At 38.0% G+C, this 17,617-nt stretch overlaps 1 protein-coding gene across 1 annotated transcript; it reads right to left on the reverse strand.

Moving 5' to 3' along the window:
- Positions 1–801: 801 nt before the first annotated feature.
- Positions 802–14,245, reverse strand: LOC132954335 (homeobox protein Dlx4a-like). The gene is made up of 3 exons (XM_061026874.1): positions 13,420–14,245; positions 9,630–9,826; positions 802–2,884 (listed from the first exon to the last, which is right to left on the reverse strand). Exons 1-3 carry the CDS (start codon positions 13,745–13,747, stop codon positions 2,642–2,644), a joined length of 768 nt encoding a protein of 255 aa, XP_060882857.1. The 5' UTR covers positions 13,748–14,245; the 3' UTR covers positions 802–2,641.
- Positions 14,246–17,617: the final 3,372 nt, after the last annotated feature.

The following is a 17,617-nucleotide window of genomic DNA, read 5'->3' on the forward strand; positions in this document are numbered from 1 at the left end:
GTGTGCCATTGCAGCAAAACAACTTTGTGCAAAGTAAAGAATTCTTCACTCTCAAGGCAAATTCATTCTCACAGACACACAGCTCATATTACCATGGCCCTTTCTTCCCCAATTAAACAGCACCTGAAGGTAATTTAACAAGAGTTTTGTTCTTTTGGTTCATCTGACCTGTCCAAACAATGATCTCTGCACTAGCTCACTGTTAAGGATTATTTTTACTTTCATTTTGTGTTCTAGAAAGAAAACAGACACTTTTAGCTCTTTTACACAATCCCCAAAGGGGGATTAAATCAAACCCTACAACAGACTTAACTTACCTTACAGTAAACATTGTAATGTTTGTAAGAATGCATTTTAGTAATATTAATTCAAGGGATCAAATTATTGTGGGGATTAGCCCTCAGTAATCCAGTTTGGTGTAATCCACTACTTCCTAGCGTTTTCCCCTCTTTGCCCGAGGCCGAAGAATATTCCCTTGACTGGCAATTACAGATAATTACAGCAACAGAGTGAAAGCTTTATTTAACAAGCTGTGTCCTAAATTACCTATAATTGACATGGTCAATTTATAAAATCATTGACGATATTTGATGACTCCTTTTGCTTCTCCAGATGTTTGGGGGGCAAAAATACGTGACCTGCTTCTACTGATTTATGACTTTGGAGAAAATGGCTCCTGGCCGCTGGGGCACACGGAGAAGGGATATGTTATTTTAGCACAGCACAGCTGAAGCCTCGATTTGGTATCTGTTAAAGGTGCAAAAACACATTTTCATTTATAAAAAACAAGATCAAATAGGGTATCAGTTGGTTTGATTTATTGATTTACATGACATAGCGTATCCTGACCATCACCAATATATTATTGGCAAATTATTAGAATATAAGAGATTGCTGAATATTTTCCAGTCAGCAGAATATGGTTTATGATTGTAAACTTCACTGAAGTTCTCGAGGAGTTTCTCTCTTTACAAGGTCCAAATAGGGATACAGGAACATTTCAACAGATGATTACATCACTATCCAACAGAGAATAATGAGAAAATGTGAAAACGTTCACTTTTGGAATTGTAGAACCACAAATTATTCATCTAAACTTTCTGCATTCAAGCCCTTTGTCTGTCACCTCTTTCTGAATGAAAAAGTAAACAATGACTAGCTCACGTGATTTCAATTCAATAAAATGAATCATGAGAATGACAAAATCAGCACATTAGTCATGAATGATCTGGTGAAAATTCATTTTATACAAATATGGCTTTCCAATACATTTTTTTGGCATTTCCTTTTTGGCTTCATCTTTTACCCATTTACAATTTTTTTCAATGAAAAAATATATATAAAATTCGACTCATAAAATAAAGCAGGCATGTCAAATTCATGCTTCCCCCATATGATCATAACAATGGAATTTTAAGTACCATAAAGCCACTTATTGCATACCTGATCAGAGCCCCATGTTGGTACTTCAATCAACTTCATACTGGCTCTTTAAAGGTTCACGTTACACCCAAATGATAAAAAAGCACACACAAGTCAGCATAAAAATAACCTTTCTAATTGTCTTTAGTTCTTTAATCTGATCTGTTATTTTAGCATTAGATCAGTACAGTTCCAGTAAGAAAAACTATGAAAAAGCCCTGAAGAACCCTTCTTTTTCCACATAAACCTGTCCTGCTATGACCCCCTGCAAGACAGAGAAAAAAAACCTGAAAACAGAGATGCATGTAAGGGCTGTCATTAGTTAAGAGTTGTAGCTTTATGATAAAAGTTACCACATTGTAAAGCAGAGCCCTGCTGAAGGCAAAAATAACATGACTGGCTGTTTTGAGTGAGACTGTTTTAACTATTTAGCTTATTGTGGCTAAATTTTAATAAAAACATTACTGAGTCTATTGTCCCACTCTGATCTACCCCTGATGTAAAACATATTATTTACCATTAGTGTTTATATTTTGAGTCAAATATACACCCGTTCAAATTAGGTAAGTTGTAAGAGAATAGCAGAAAAATTGTAAAAAGAATTTGCAATGCAAATATGAAACCACCTGTGGCTACAACGCTTGTCGGCTTATTGTGGCCGAAGGCTTTGTTGTCAGTTCTGCAGCCTGACACTGACCTTTGCCTTTGAGATCCTACTCGACAATAAGCTTCAATTTGTCCATGGAACATCCTTGTATCTCTCACGGAGGAAATGCACTTCCCATAGCAAACCTGCCAGACACCATCAAATGCTGACATTTTGCTCAAAGCTTTTTCCTTATATCTAACACATCAATAGATAGCTAGCACGGTGCAGTTCCTAGTGAAGTTTGAGGTTTTTTCTTCTTCTACAACCACTAGACCAATGCACACTTGGCCATCTAAGAATCATTTTATCCAATAAATGTTTTGTTCAATTAGGGGATAGTCCTCGTAGAAACAAAGTTGAGTCATAGTAATAATTTTTAAACATCTCATAGTTGTTGTGTGTACTTTAAAATTTTCAGGAACTTAGCTACAATTCCTGCCACTGATCCAGTTTGATTATTTTTGCCTCCAGAGTGACTCAGACTCACAACAATGTCAGTGTCCCTAACAGCTCCACTCAGCTTGCTGTTGTAAATCCATTATTTGTCCTGGAGGTTTTGCATACTCTCTGTCACATCATCTGAGTTCTTGGCATGGAGTCCTGCTGGTGTCCTGGATACCAGTGAGCAAAATTGTTCATGTAGCCTCCAGAGTGCACTGGCGCGCCTTTTGCAGCCATGCTGATGTCCCACAGAGAGCATGGAGAAGCGGAGGACGGCGCAGGGGGGGCGAGGTGGTCTCCCTCAGGTCCACAGGGCCCGTTCTTCATGATCTTCTTGTATTTGGATCGTTTGTTCTGGAACCATATTTTGACCTAAAAGACAAAAAGAAAAGGGTGAGAAGCTGACAGCTGAAAAGCTTTTGCAAGGCATCTTCCGCACAGTGGAAGAAAATACTTAAATACAAATTTAAAGCCTTAATAGAAAATGTAAAAAAATTATGTGATTTCAATAAGAATAGACAACATGCAACAGAAATCCTAACCTCTAACTAAACTCAAAGTTTGGTTCCAGTGTTAAAAATACCTAGACAGCAAGGACAGCACTTTTACTGACCTGTAATGTGTTTTTAGGTTATGAGTCAGTAAACGTATTGTATAATAACTATCATCAGAAGCATTTAATAGTCTTTTATTCTTCCACGGGTTGACAAATCTTTTTCCCGTACTTAAAACAACATTAAAATGAACATCTGAGAACAAAAGCAACAATGTACAACATACAATGACTTGTAGCATTAATAGCCTAACCCCAGTCCAGTAATGTTATCCTGAGCTAACATTAGTTATCAGTTTAACTCTCTACTAAAGCGTTTAGCCTACATTAATGGTTCTTCAGTGTCTGTTAAAAGTAAACGTAACATAACAAGTTTTAAATCCCTGCCAGATAATTCAGCAGCTTTAAGTTTGATCAATAACCATTAGCTTATTTAACTTATTTGTTGTAGCAAAACTTACACATTCAATTAGGCCTACTGGTTTGAGGTCTTCATCAGTGTTGTTAGCTTTCAAAACAAGTTCTTAAGTCTTTACGAGACATTTATGCAAATCTAACCGGTTCTTTATTGTTTGCCAAAAGTTAGGCGTAAGTGGTTTTAAAGTCCCTGTCAGTCATGTAAGCTAATTCTACCAGTTTTTCAGTCTTTCAGCACGGTACAGATGACCAGTGTGACTGTGCCCTTACTGAAAATTTGTTTAACCAGTTTTTTTCTTTTTTTTTTAATCTCTGCCATAAAAGTTCTGGAATATAATCAGTTCTTAAAGGTGCACTATGGAGTTTTGGTAGTGACATTTAAAAGTTGGAGAAGTGAAACATTCTATGCTATATTTTCTGAACTAAATACTCAAAATGTATTCAAAGGAAAATATGGGTCCCTGGAACACTGTTTGAAGATAAAATGCTGCAAAGTTATGGTGAAACCATAACTCTCCTGGTAGCTTGATGAAATTTTCCTCTGAGGACAGTTTGTGTATAGAGTTATGAACAAATATCACAGAATTTATCTACCAAAACTAAATAGTGCACCTTTAAGTGACACTAATGGTTATTTAGGTGAGAATCTGCGAGCCTCCAACATTGCTTGTTTAAATAGTAACATGTAAATGTAGGCCATATATACAATTCCAATGAAAAAGACAATAAAATGCAACAAAGCAGCTGTGACACAGAATACAAACATGCAGGAGAACCACATTTATAAAATGTTAAGCTAATGCTCTAAATGTACTTTGAATTATCTGAAACACTTCTAGGTGTTAGCTAAGGGTATGTTAGTTGATTATTGTCTAAGCTGCTCCTATTAAGTTAAGCGAAGTGCATTTTAGTGCCCTTGTTCACGACAATAGATCTCACAAAACACTTAAACACTATTGTATACCAACTATGATGCACCTTTAGAATACCATTAAAGATAACTATACACTAAAGTACCCCAAAATTATGTAACAATGGGGCATAAAATAAAATAATTTTATAATACATATTACAGAATTTGGGCAAACAATAACATGTCTGTAGAATGATCTATCACAGCTATGCCTTTAGGAATCATAGAGGACTAATATGGTGATAATGAATGATTATAAACGCCATCACATACAGTATGCACTGTGATTCATGAACATGTGGTTTGTCCCTATAAGTCCGTAACAGGATACACAACATGTGATGTATGTATAAATAAAGTGAATGAAAACAATGTTAAACTTGCAGGATACAATTGAGAGAGCCCAGTAGTAATGAAGGGATTTTGTCAAAGTTATGAAAACAGTCTCAGCTCCTTGGATTTCATACGGCAGCAGTCGCATAGTGAGGCTTTTGTGCACACAGTACGTGGGAATAAGACACGCGTAATCCTATTAAAATATGTCAAAATGTTAAACTGAATATCCCTTCAATCATTTTTTGTGGTTAGAGATGATTCAGTTGTGTTGTTGTTGATATAATTGGGCATGTCTTCTGTTTTCTAGCATGACGGCAAATTGAGCATCAAATTACACGTATATGCCCCGGGGGCAACCTGTCAGTTTAGCGGGAACAAATGAATCATAAATAATTGTACACAGTCAGTGACTGTAACTCTTGTCTCATACAGGTTTTTAACTGTGCCATAAAGTTGAAACGAACACCCGAAGGACTGGAGCTGTGTGGAGACAAAGCTCAGAGAAGGGAGAGATGAAACAACAAGAAAAGAGAGAGGGAAAACACGCTTGGCGCTAAAATTGTTTTTTTCTCGACACTGACAGTCTTGTGCAATCTTATCCTGGGATTTTATGGGTATTTATGAAGATGGTTGAAGTGGTTTTGGGGAGAAAAAAAACTTGATTTCACATAAAATCTAATTTGAGAGTGGTATAATTGACTCTTAATATGTGGAAAAACTTTCCTAGTTATGAAAAAAGCAGCCAGCTTTCACACCCAGCATTCAGCAATAACTTTTAAAATAGTCATGCGGATTGAAATTTGACATAAAATATGTCCTCTATTGTTACAGAGTAATTAATGACGTCAATCAAAGCCTGTTAGAAGTTATCAGATTGAATTAAGCTTTCACTCCATTATTCTCCAATGCAATAAAAATAGCACCACAGAATTCCGCAGAAATAAACTCGTTGTTGAGTTCAAAATTTTTTGTCTCCAACTTCTCCAAAATCTAAATCAATACAAAATCAAATCTAAAGGATTTTTTTTGTCTTGTAGTTGCTTCAACCAAGTATAAAACAAACCTTAAAGCCACCCAGTTCCTGTAGTATGAATATGACCTTGTGCGATACACCAAAGTGGTAGCTCACAGATTTAAACCTTAATATTTGAAGCGTAGCCTATGAGCACGGAAGTCAATCAACAGCACGTTAAGTTAATGCAACCCCAGCGAGAGTATTTCTGCTGTAATTATTGGTTTCATATTCCAGCAGCAACAAAGAGCTGACAGCTTCTCTGAGAGCGCGACTAATGACACCAGCATTAGCAGAGGAGGGTGGCTCAGAGGCAGGCCAGGTGCCATTGGGTGTGTGTGTGTGTGTGTGTGTGTGTGTGTGTGTATGAAGCCATGACAAATAAAACACACTTTGCCATGCATGTCTGAATATTTATGAATCAAACAAAGTTTCAATTTAGGTGAGGGGTTCAATCTTCATGTTAAAGTGTGCGTGTTTGTGTGAGTGCGTGAGAGAGAGAGAGAGAGAAATTAGAGTTTCGGGGGGAAAATGTAAGGACTGTGCTACGTGCTATTTCTCAGCTGTGTCTGGGAACATTAGAGAATCAGATGGAAAGTGGTCGGCAGTTGGCTGTCGGCCTAATGACATGAAGGCGGAATAGAGATGTGGTGTATGATCACTATCTTAAAGCATGTGTGTTTATGTTTGTGTCTGTATGCCTATTTGTGTATAAAAATGCAGACAGACAACATATGAGTGGACGCATGGTTTTATATCTGTGTGTGTGTGTGTGTGTGTGTGTGTGTGTGTGTGTGTGTGTGGACTTTAGTCATTACTGTATTTGTAAGTGCAGAGTACATCCTGGACGATGTTGTTCGGATAAGCTTGGTTTAGTTTTCGTTTGGTACCAGGAACAGATAGTACCCCTTCAGTTCTCAACTCTATCCAGCTGATTGATGCCACGTGAAACTGCTGTGACATCATTTTTAACACGTCTCTTGCTGGATCATTTCAAATACAACAAAACAAAGAAACGTCTGCACCTCATGAACTGAACCTGATGCGGTTTTACGGGCTGCCATTTAAATCAGTGTGAGTGAATGGAAAAATTGCGAAAGCGATTGATGGACGCTTGGCTATTTTAGAAAAACTGCTAGCTTGTGAAGAATTTTCTGGGTCTTGCAAACAATGATTGGCTCTAACCTATCAGTGGTCTGCACTGTTCTTACCTCCCTGTTTTTTAAATTTGATATCTCAGCTCAGTGGCTAGGAACTTTAACTGCAGTGATATCACAGAGATAGTGGTAAAACTTAAACAATTCTTATGGGAAAATTGGGGGAAACCCCTCTGTAGTTCATTTAAAAGGGTCTTACCTTGATCCTGACAAGAATCAAGGACACACATTCTTTATCTTAAATAAAACTTGTGTCTGCATTCCTAAAACTAGAGCTCTCCAATAGTCAGACTCAGACATTAAAATCACTTTTTCAGTTAAAGCCACGGTTAAAAAATGGACTCCCCTCCCTGTAAGCATTAATGATAGTATAGCAGAGCACATTTAAAACCACAATGGCTCTACAATAGGCCTAGTTAATCAAACAGATCATCTCTTACTCCCAATGTAAACATAGCTGTGATGGTTAATCTACACAGGATTAAGACAGCTCATCTGATGACTGCTTACTTAGCACACACAGCAAACACACACACTTACACACACAGCTATAGATTAAAGAGGTATTCCATAGCAATCCTGTTCTTCTGTTCTCAAACTTTTGTTTTTCACTTTCCAATGTGCTAGATGAACAATTTAAATAGCTTTATTTTCAACCTTGGAAAAAAAAGGTCTTAAGAAACCCATGATTCCTGGCACCAACACTCGTCTTTATGTACCAATTTCCGTTTTCATGCTGCCGCCTCAATACATAGATTATAATCACTGCTATTAAAACAGTTCTGACTGATGTGGCTTTGCATTGTTGGCACAGTTACCCAATAAGAGGTGTGTATGGATGATGCATTATGTGTTACAGTTGCAGATCCAGATTTTTTTTTTAATTGTGGCCTAGCCTCCTCTCAAGTGCTTAAACATTTTATGGGGATGATGGGCTACATTGTAAATACTATCATAGAATTGTTTCTGGGTTAGCTGCCCCACAAAGCCAAACAGATTATGAGTGAACATTTTTGGTCAATACAAACAAAAAACAAAAAAAAAACTAAACAAAAAACATGGCTAACTGCTTGAGAAAGCTATATAGCTCCTCAAGCTAAGCTAGAACATAAATCAACTCATACTTTCCACTACTGCTGTTATCTGTTATTTAACATTATTGATTGTTTAGTTAAGTTTTGACTGTCAGTCATGATTTACACAATAACTTTAGCTAAATACCTGCAAAAGGATAACTTAGGTTAGCTTAGCATGACTCATTAGGCTAGCACTGTTTTAGCTTTGAATTGGTGGAAATCATGTGATTGTTGAGGTTAAGTTAAAAGTACTAAACTGTGAACTAATTTATCTTACTAATAGGATATATTGACTAAATATTAAAGTAGCAGTAGGCTAGATGGACGGACGGACAACTTAATACCAAATCATCCAATTCCCAAACTGTCAATTGGAACTACTGTAGCCTATCTAAAATGAACCTTTTCTCTAAATAACCTTCTTTTCAAATAGGTAAGGAAGCTAAAGAGGCATAATTCATTGGTAAATACATTTTTTTCTTCTAAGGAATAGCCATGGGACGAGTGATATTTGCATTCTTGTATGCTTATTCTACGACAACAATGTTTGCTACAAAAGCAATGATTGACTAAAAATATTAAACCCTACTTTAACCTCATATACACTTAAAACAAATCTAAATCTGCTCAGTTCAGTAAGAGATTTTACACAGAATGCATTGTTGAGTTTAACAAATATTATAATGAATTAGCTATAGAGTTCAACTACTTTTGTCCTGTATGAAAGGAAATTAGTCATTTATTTATCTACATTGTTTTGTGTTTTTCCCTTAAAATCCCAAAATGCTTGATCTCTTGCTCAGACCTTACAACATCTACATTTGGTTGACTGCTTTTATGTGACTGATAAAATGGCTGCCATCAGGCTGTTATTGGCCTGGGTCTGCCTGTGTGTGAATGTCGTCTGAGAGAAAGAAGGCAGTAAGAAAAAGGAAAGATGACCAACGGCTGTACAAGTCTTCACCTCACATGTAAACTCGTAGATGTACATGAACTGTTACACCCAACACGTGCACACAGAAACACACACAGGCTCATGGCGTCATTCTTTTGAATTTGGGGTGTTTGCTTCTGACGTCATTGTTCTACCTTGTTCTGTCTTAATTATTCGACTTCCTTTGTATTCTGATTTCATTTCAAAAAGCTTCTGTGTGACTAAATCTCACATGACATTTAAGTTAATTTGAGTGCGTGCCAGAATGTAATTACACATGGAGGAAGAAGAGATGACACTTAAACAAAAATGTTCACGCGCCTGTTTGTGCTTCATGCGATTCTTGTTGCTGTCTCTGCGACTGCTGGAGAAATTTGATTTGATAATAAATCTGTTTTCACTTTTTTCCCTGTAAGAAAAGTGAATATATCGTTCTCACAGTGCTCCATATTTACTTTTAAGGTTTGGGCGGTGTGATGAATGTTTGCCTGTCACTAGAGAAATTAGCCAACACATATCGTTTCCGGCGCTTGTCATCACATATCATGTATCATGTTTATGTTTTTAACCTTACGCAAGATAATGATTTTATCGTACTTTTCTGCCCTTGAATGCTTGCAAATATTTTTTAGTCTTTTTTTAGTCTAAAAGAATGGGTCCATTCCACTGTGTGTTTGTGTGTGTGTGTGTGTGTGTGTGTGTGTTATCCACCAAAGTACCTGGGTCTGCGTCAGGCCCAGCTTGGCCGCAAGGTCGGCCCTCTCGGGGAGGGCGAGGTACTGGGTTTGCTGGAAGCGCTGGTTGAGAGCCTGGAGCTGCAGGCTGGAGTAAATGGTCCGAGGCTTCCTGATCTTTTTCCCCTTCCCGTTCAGCCTCACCTCCCCGTTCTCTATCACTGCCATGGGCTTCTCGTGGTCTGTAAGCAAGAAGGGGGGGGGGGGGGGGGGGGACAGAATGTGATGCTTAACTTGTCACAAAGAAGCGAATAAAATGATGTGGACATGTATGAAAAAACAATAACATTTGAGAGTAGATTTGTTTCTATTCTATTCTATTTTAGGATAATAATGAATTAAATAATAATCATGGGATATTATTTTTTTTTTTTGTGCTTCTCAAGTGTTTTTTTGCACAATATATAGGAACAGAAGAAACAAGGTCCCTTTAATTTACCTACAGCGAAGAAGTTTAACACACATTTTAGCACCACTAAATGGAGACAAAGTGGTGCCATCTTTTTTACAAGTGGAATTAAATATAAATGTATAATGACTTGGGTTTGTACAGTTTGATACAAAGTTATTGAAGTCTGTGACACAAATATTTTGTTGAAGGATTTAGATTTAGATTATGAAACACAATCTGATGTGAGTCTGTAGAAGGACTAGTGTTTTATGCAGCTCAGCCGAGAGGGGTTTTCCTCCTCTTCTTTTTCTTCTATTTTTTTTTTTTTTTTTAAATTAGAGACAGCTATACAACTGTGTATGTTCGCCCACGCTGATCTTTGTTATGACATGAGTTTATAGCCTGCAGTGGCAGGAGAGAACAGCTGCGGACAAGCCGAGGCCCCACAAGATGTTCAGATTCTGTAACCGAGCTGCAAGTTTAAAGAAGCCAAAGCAGCGCTGCACTTCATTCAAATTTCAGAGAGGAGAAATACATTGAAAACATTATGCAAAGACGGAAGGGATGTCGCTTTTTAAAGAAAACCTAAGTGGGAGCATTTATGCATCTTCGGTTTTTAACATGATTTGGGTGCCACAGATCCTAATGCTGAGTTTGTAAAAATGACATGTGTGTTTTTTTCTTTGTATCAGTCAAACAGAATATAAGGGTGTGGTGAAGTGGTAAACCTTCTCTTTAAGGAAAACTTTTTCTAAATATGTTGGAACAATGAGGAATTGTGAAGATATGATAATGTAATACAGGATTTTGTATACATCTCTAAAAGCCGAATACAGACAATGCATGTTATAGAATGTAGACTCTTATAATAGACATTGAATTAGAGAAGTGCCGCTTATAAAACACTGTTATCTCCAACTTCAAAGAATATGGAAATCCATTGTATAGCTGACAACTATAATGTCTCAATATTTTAACAAGTTAAAATCTCATAAGATGAGGACATTTCATAATCAAATTGTATTTAAAACATTGTGTTGAACGTTAAAATGAGCGTGTTTTATTTTTTCTGTATAAAATATACATGATGAAGGAACATGCTAAGCAAAGCAGCTGAAAGCCCTGAAGTCTGGCATGTCTGTCAGTAGTCCACAAAATCTGAATTTGAAAAATGTTCACGTTTGTAGTTGTACAAAGGTATGCAGAGGAACTCAATAAAAAGGGAACAAATAGAATGAAGAGGGGAAAAAGTCATTTTCTGTAAATTACAAATTTTATTTCCTACATCTTTCTAATTTATGGTGGAGATACAGTAATGTATGTATGTAGGCCTGGGCGATTAAACGATAAAGATAATTATCGCTATATCATTTATTATCGCTATATTATTTGTAAATATGAAAAATGTTTGATAGATTTAAACCTATAATTACACCAGATGACTTGTAAGGCTAAAACCTTTTTCACCATTTGAAACAATATTACCCGTTTAAACATACCGAACGCAAGATATGACCAAGCGTCGCAAACGAGTGTTAGTGGAGCCTCAGCAAGCAGCGGGCCAGTAAGTGTTACTGCCCAGCAGCAAACTCACTTATCAGCATTTCCCAGCATGATGCACTTTTCTTATGATTGTGAAATGTTCCTCTGTTCAAGCATAGTGGGTTATGTTCTGACAAGGGTCAGCAAGTTAAACCATAATTAACAAACCGGTTTCTTTAACTTTCAGTGAGGAGCAAAAACCAGCCGCTACATTTGAAAGAAATAATGATTTGACATTTATTGTGATAATTATCGATATCGACTGATATGACATTTTTTATTATGATAAACATTTTTATCATATCCCCCAGCCCTATATGTATGAAAGGTTTTTTTTTAAATGAGATAAAATAATAATAGATTAAATGCTTATCATTTTCTGAAACTATAATGAAAGGAGGAAAAACTGATTTTGCAAAAATGCATGTATGTCAGGAGAGAGAAAGCAATAAAGAAAAAGAAAGTGAGAATTTTGACAGAAAATGAACTGTATGTTCATGCCAAGTACACTTCTATGATTTAATATGGCCCTTCTTAACTGGTCACTATGATGTGACAGTAAATCATTTGGTCTAACCATTAATGTTACATATGTGATGGTTGACATCCACTTAAAGTGTCCTCTGTCCTCTTATGAGGGATTGTATAAAGAAAATCATTAAATATCGGCTCTATTTTTTTTTACTTTAACAATGTCATTTCAGTTCTTGTCACTCAAGCAACAACCTATCATTAATTTTTATGGGGTCATTTATTAATAGGGAAGTAATACTTTAAGTAATGCATTATAGCCTTTGAAAACATCCATAGTATAAAGTTTACTATTATGATTATTTGAAGTTGTCTGTTGTTAATGGCATTGAAGACATTAATATCCCTCACAGTCGGCCTTTTTTGGTTTTACTGTAGAACAACGGAAAAATAAATGAAAATGTAATCTATTGTTGTTTTTCATCGGTATAGGAGTTGGTTTCAGCGATTTATTTTCAAAAGCTGTTTTAATTTATTAAAACACGGGAAAATATTTTTGGTTTTGGTTAAATATACATTAGGCTATTTTGTTTTATACAAGTTCAAATATATTGTGGTTTCTCGTCAGGATTAGCCGAATAGTGGAAGTTTATTATAATTATTATTAGCCTACTACTATTATTATTATTATTATTATTATTATTATTATTATTATTATTATTATTATTATTATTACGTGTTCACGGTTAGGACACAGGATGGTAGTTATTTGGGAAGTGATCGCTGAGGGTTTGTGCGGGACACCGCAGGCCCGGTGTCGTCTGCTTCTTGTGGAGAGTCCCACAGTCTGAGTGGGCCTCAAATTCATCTCCAGCCAACCCCAAAGTACGCAAACATGACGATGTGGCCGACCTGTGTGTGGATTCAATTATTATGCTACGCGTTGATTTTATTTTCACGTTTTTCAGATTAAAGACCCAATTCAAATATTTTCCTGGGCCTAAATAACACATCTGGTAGGAATAATATTAAATCCTTAAAGTGTTTCTTGCGAACTCATTCTGACTTGGACTTTTACGCTGTTCTTTATTCCAAGAAAAAAAGTATTTATGGGCAAATAGAGAACTATAATTTGCAAGGTTAAATTATTTCCGATGCCTTTTTTAGTTTACCTTTTGTTTGAGAGCAATCAAGGCAATCGATGTGATAATAATGAGGTCATTGTGCAAATATTCCCTTACCTATTAGGGCCACCTGAGCAAATACTATTCAGGCCGTTATTTGACAATAAACTGTAGGCCTACCGGAATTAAAATGCAAGCGACAATTCACCATATTGTTCTATAATAAATGTTGTGTGAGTGAACCTACCTGCATCCTCGAGTCTGGTGTGTCCCAGCGCGCCGCCGTGACCCCCATGCTGATAGGGCAGGTAAGCCCCGGGATGGTGCGCGTTCACGGGACTGTGATAAGGTGGGTATCCCAGCGGGCGACCGTACGAGGATGCCCCGGAGGCGAAGGGTCCGTCGTGCTGGGAGGGCCCGACGGCGTGCAGTCCGTGGACCGGGTAATGGTTGTGGGACAGACCGGGGGAGGGCTGCTGGTGTCCGGGGTAGCCGTGACCGCCGAACTCCAAAAACGCCGATTTGGATGGATCAGGCGGGACTAAAGTGTCCGATATAGAGCTCATAGTCATCATTAGGGTGGGGGGCTGTGATGTGGCGGGAGATAAGACGGGCCAGTTATGACCTCCAGGCGGGGGTCATAATAAGGGAACTCACCATCAATGAAACAAAAAAGTCAGAGTCTTAGTGTTTCACTTTCAACTAAACAACATTAACATTTTAAACCGACCAATTCGTTTCTTTAAAAACTACTCTAATCCTTTTGAAGGGAAATACGTCTGTAAGGTGGGTTAAGGTGAGTTAACCCTGCGCTACATCCCAGAAGGCTCCAGAAACTTGACACTCAAAGTGTATTACCGTTACGACGCTTGGCAGTCCGACGCACAGCGGGGACTGCACGCAACAAAAACAGAAACTCCCGACAAAATCAGTCCTCAAAATGATTAAATATCCTTTTATTCTGGTTATTTTCCTTCTTCTGTGCGTCCAGTGAGTGTTGTTTCTAGCCGTGCGGGGAAGCGGAGCCTGGCAGCGGAGTGGAAAGGAGTGTGTTCCTCCTCTTCAGAGCGCACAGTGCGTCTGTCCGGCCCCTCTCTGCCTCCACTTGGCACAGAGCGCCCGCTCATTGGCTGCAGCGCCTCCGCGTGTCACACACATCACAATCAGCAGCAGCAAAAATCCGCTCCTCTCAATTTGAGCCGGACAACGGCCATGAACGTCTGAAAAGAAATGTCACAAGTTCAATACAACACAGCAAGTGTGATATCGGAAAAAATACAAGATTTGTTTCACTGAGTTAACAGTTACCATTTTAAAAGTCAAGCTCACCAGTTATTCAACATTTGAAGTAGCCTACTCTTTAAATGAATACAAACTGAATGAATAACCTAACCATCAGGACAACACACGGCCTGATACCTGCGAAAATATCAGTCTTGATTTAATAAATTAGACACTAACAGTCATCGGATTTAATCTGTGGCGCAAAAGACTGCGCGTGTCCTTTTCAGACGCACTGCTTTATTTGGCCCAAAGCATACACCTGATTAAATATGTAGGCTATAATGTTTGTCATCGTGTATTTCAATAAACATCAGGTATTTAACGTGCTTTAAATGTATGCTTTTACATAAAAGAACACACAAAACAAAAGAACATTCGCAGGCCTTGTCAACGCCGAAAAGAAGAATGTCTGCTGTCAAAAGAAAAGACGGATCAGATCAAAGTGTCTCTGCTTTTGACAGGCCAAATAACTTAATATGCTAATTATATTTATGAAACATACACTACAACTGATCGTTGTTTGAACCCAGGGTGTTCTGTCTCCTTCCCTTTCATTTTTGGCTGAGATACTGAGATTGGGACTGTTTGCAGAACGTAAGCTTTACGCAAAAGACGAAGGGTGATACGGCAAACACATGCATAAACACACACACACACACACACACACACACACACACACACACACACACACACACACACACACACACACACACACACACACACACACACACACACACTCAGGGCACCCTATGTGGTCCTAAGTGAGGGACAATTAAAACAAACATCGCCCTCAAAGAGAAACTCCAAACTTGTGATTTCGGCAGAGCAGAGGTTCGGACACTGTAATTTCATTCTGTTCACGGTCATTACGCTCCTCCGCAGTGGAAATCCCGGACTGTGGGGTAGCATTCAACTACACACCGAAAAAGCATGACGAGACAAATAAAAACAATGTAATGACATAGGGGTTAATCGAACATGATAAACCACTTCGATTGGAGTTCTGTAGTTAGGTGGTATAATGGGATTTATTCTCTGTTCACAAAGACCAGATATGGTGCAATATCATGCAGAGAACAGTGAAGGTCTGCAACTTTAAAAAAATCTCTTTATTTCTGTTTCTATTTTTGTATCCAATAAACTCCCTTTGTGTTCAGGTGACCCAATTAAAATCAATGTAAAAAAAACACATAATTGATGTGATCATAGGAATATATTATAGTCTGTAGTGTAGTGGTACCTGAAGAAGTGGGTATACTCTTAATTTTCCCCAAAATGTTTGTTGCCTGTCCACCAAAGGATAAATGGCCTCTGTTAAAAACAGTTGCTTTTAAGACTGCTCTTGCGTATTTAGTTAATGTGTACTAGCCAATTAGAGACAGAGTAGAAGGGTCATCCCTTCGCCATCCTAGGAAAAAAATTGCAGCATACTACAGAATATTGTCAATAAATCAATGGTGTGAACCAGAGGAGATTTAGAAGTGGGTATACCCTATGGAGACTGAAAAATAAGTGGGTATACTCCATATACCTGCGTATACCCTGCACTACACCACTGATTATTTGATCACAATAACACAGATTAAGTGTGAGAAGCATGTCTCTCAATAACAGAGTGTAAACCAGAATTTCCCTCAGGGATTAATAAAGTATTTAAAAAAAACAAGTTTAAAAGTCTTCTGTAAAGTAGCTACAAAGTAGGCTACAATGCTACAATTCTTACTTCTTCTTTTGAGTGTTTCCATTCTCTGTTATCATATATTTCTATTCAACGGCAGAGGAAAGCTCAGAGGAAGATGATGTAGAGCATACACTAAAAGCTGATACTTTTTAAAGATAAGAACATTGTAAACTCAGTGGCTTGTGAAATCTTAAAAAAGAGCGTGTTGTTGGGCTCTGTCATAATACATGTCTATTACCATCTAATATTTCTCTTGAAAGCAAAAATCTCATGACCCCTCATATTTATCATGTGACCCATATGAGGGGCCCAACCCCATGTTGGGAGTCACTTGACTGAACTACCTTCGTTACAAGTATCTTCACCTCCAGTAAAGCTGTACAGTTCTGCTCACCCATTGATGCAACAACAATGAGGTGCAACAACAATGTGGCTTTTGTTGTAATTTTTTTTAAATAATTTCACTCCTACTTGAGTAAGGTTTTAATGCAGAACTATTTATATAGTGTGACACTACTAATACCTAAGTGAAGGATCTGTTTACTTCTTCCTGTAAAATCAAGACTATACATTTTTTTTTTCGCCCAAAGGTCCCTGTTCATTCACTGATCTCGGTTTTGACAGGACTCTTTGAAGGCTCTGCTGTCACTCTGGCATCCAACACACACACACGCACGCACACACGCACACACACACACACACACACACACACACACACACACACACACACACACACACACACACACACACACACACACATACACATACTCGAACACAGACAGATTCAGGTTTTAATTCATTTAACAACTCTTATACAGTAAACATAAAACAAGCAAAGTTGACATCTGCTAATACTCACATTTGTCTATTTGGTATGGCTGAGGTGTCAACAAAAAGGAAGGAATTGGATGTGATATGTGAATGAAGGATCCCATTTACACTCATTCTGTTGCTTTGACAGCACAAACTTGAACAATAATTATTTTGACACACATTTGATGGAGAAAGGTAGACAGACAGAGAGGACACACAGGCACACACACACACACACACACACACACACACACACACACACACACACACACACACACACACACACACACACACACACAGAGCAGTTTGAGAGATGTTTTAGCATGTTCCATCCCTTGGCTCTCTTCTCCTGCCGCTACAATCGGGTTGATTACAGCAACAGGCTGATGTTCAGAATTGCTGCACATCCCAGCCTGTGTCTCAGCTTTCATCTGCGGCCAACATTCCTCCCCTCCCTGACTTCACCTCTGTGCGTGCCGGGCACACCCTCCTGGCTGTGTCAGTGCTGTTATTTAGTGGCACAATCTTGCTAAGTCGTCACATTTTCTTTTCTGTTTTCCACCCAGACTGAAAAGGTAAAGCGATTGACTGGCACGGCCGGATTGAGGTGCAACTTCGGAGCAAATTACAACTCCCTCAAAAACCTAATTGTGCAAGTCTGAGAAAT

The sequence above is a fragment of the Labrus mixtus genome, chromosome 20 (assembly GCF_963584025.1).
Source record: "Labrus mixtus chromosome 20, fLabMix1.1, whole genome shotgun sequence".
Classification (NCBI taxonomy): Eukaryota; Metazoa; Chordata; class Actinopteri; order Labriformes; family Labridae; genus Labrus; species Labrus mixtus.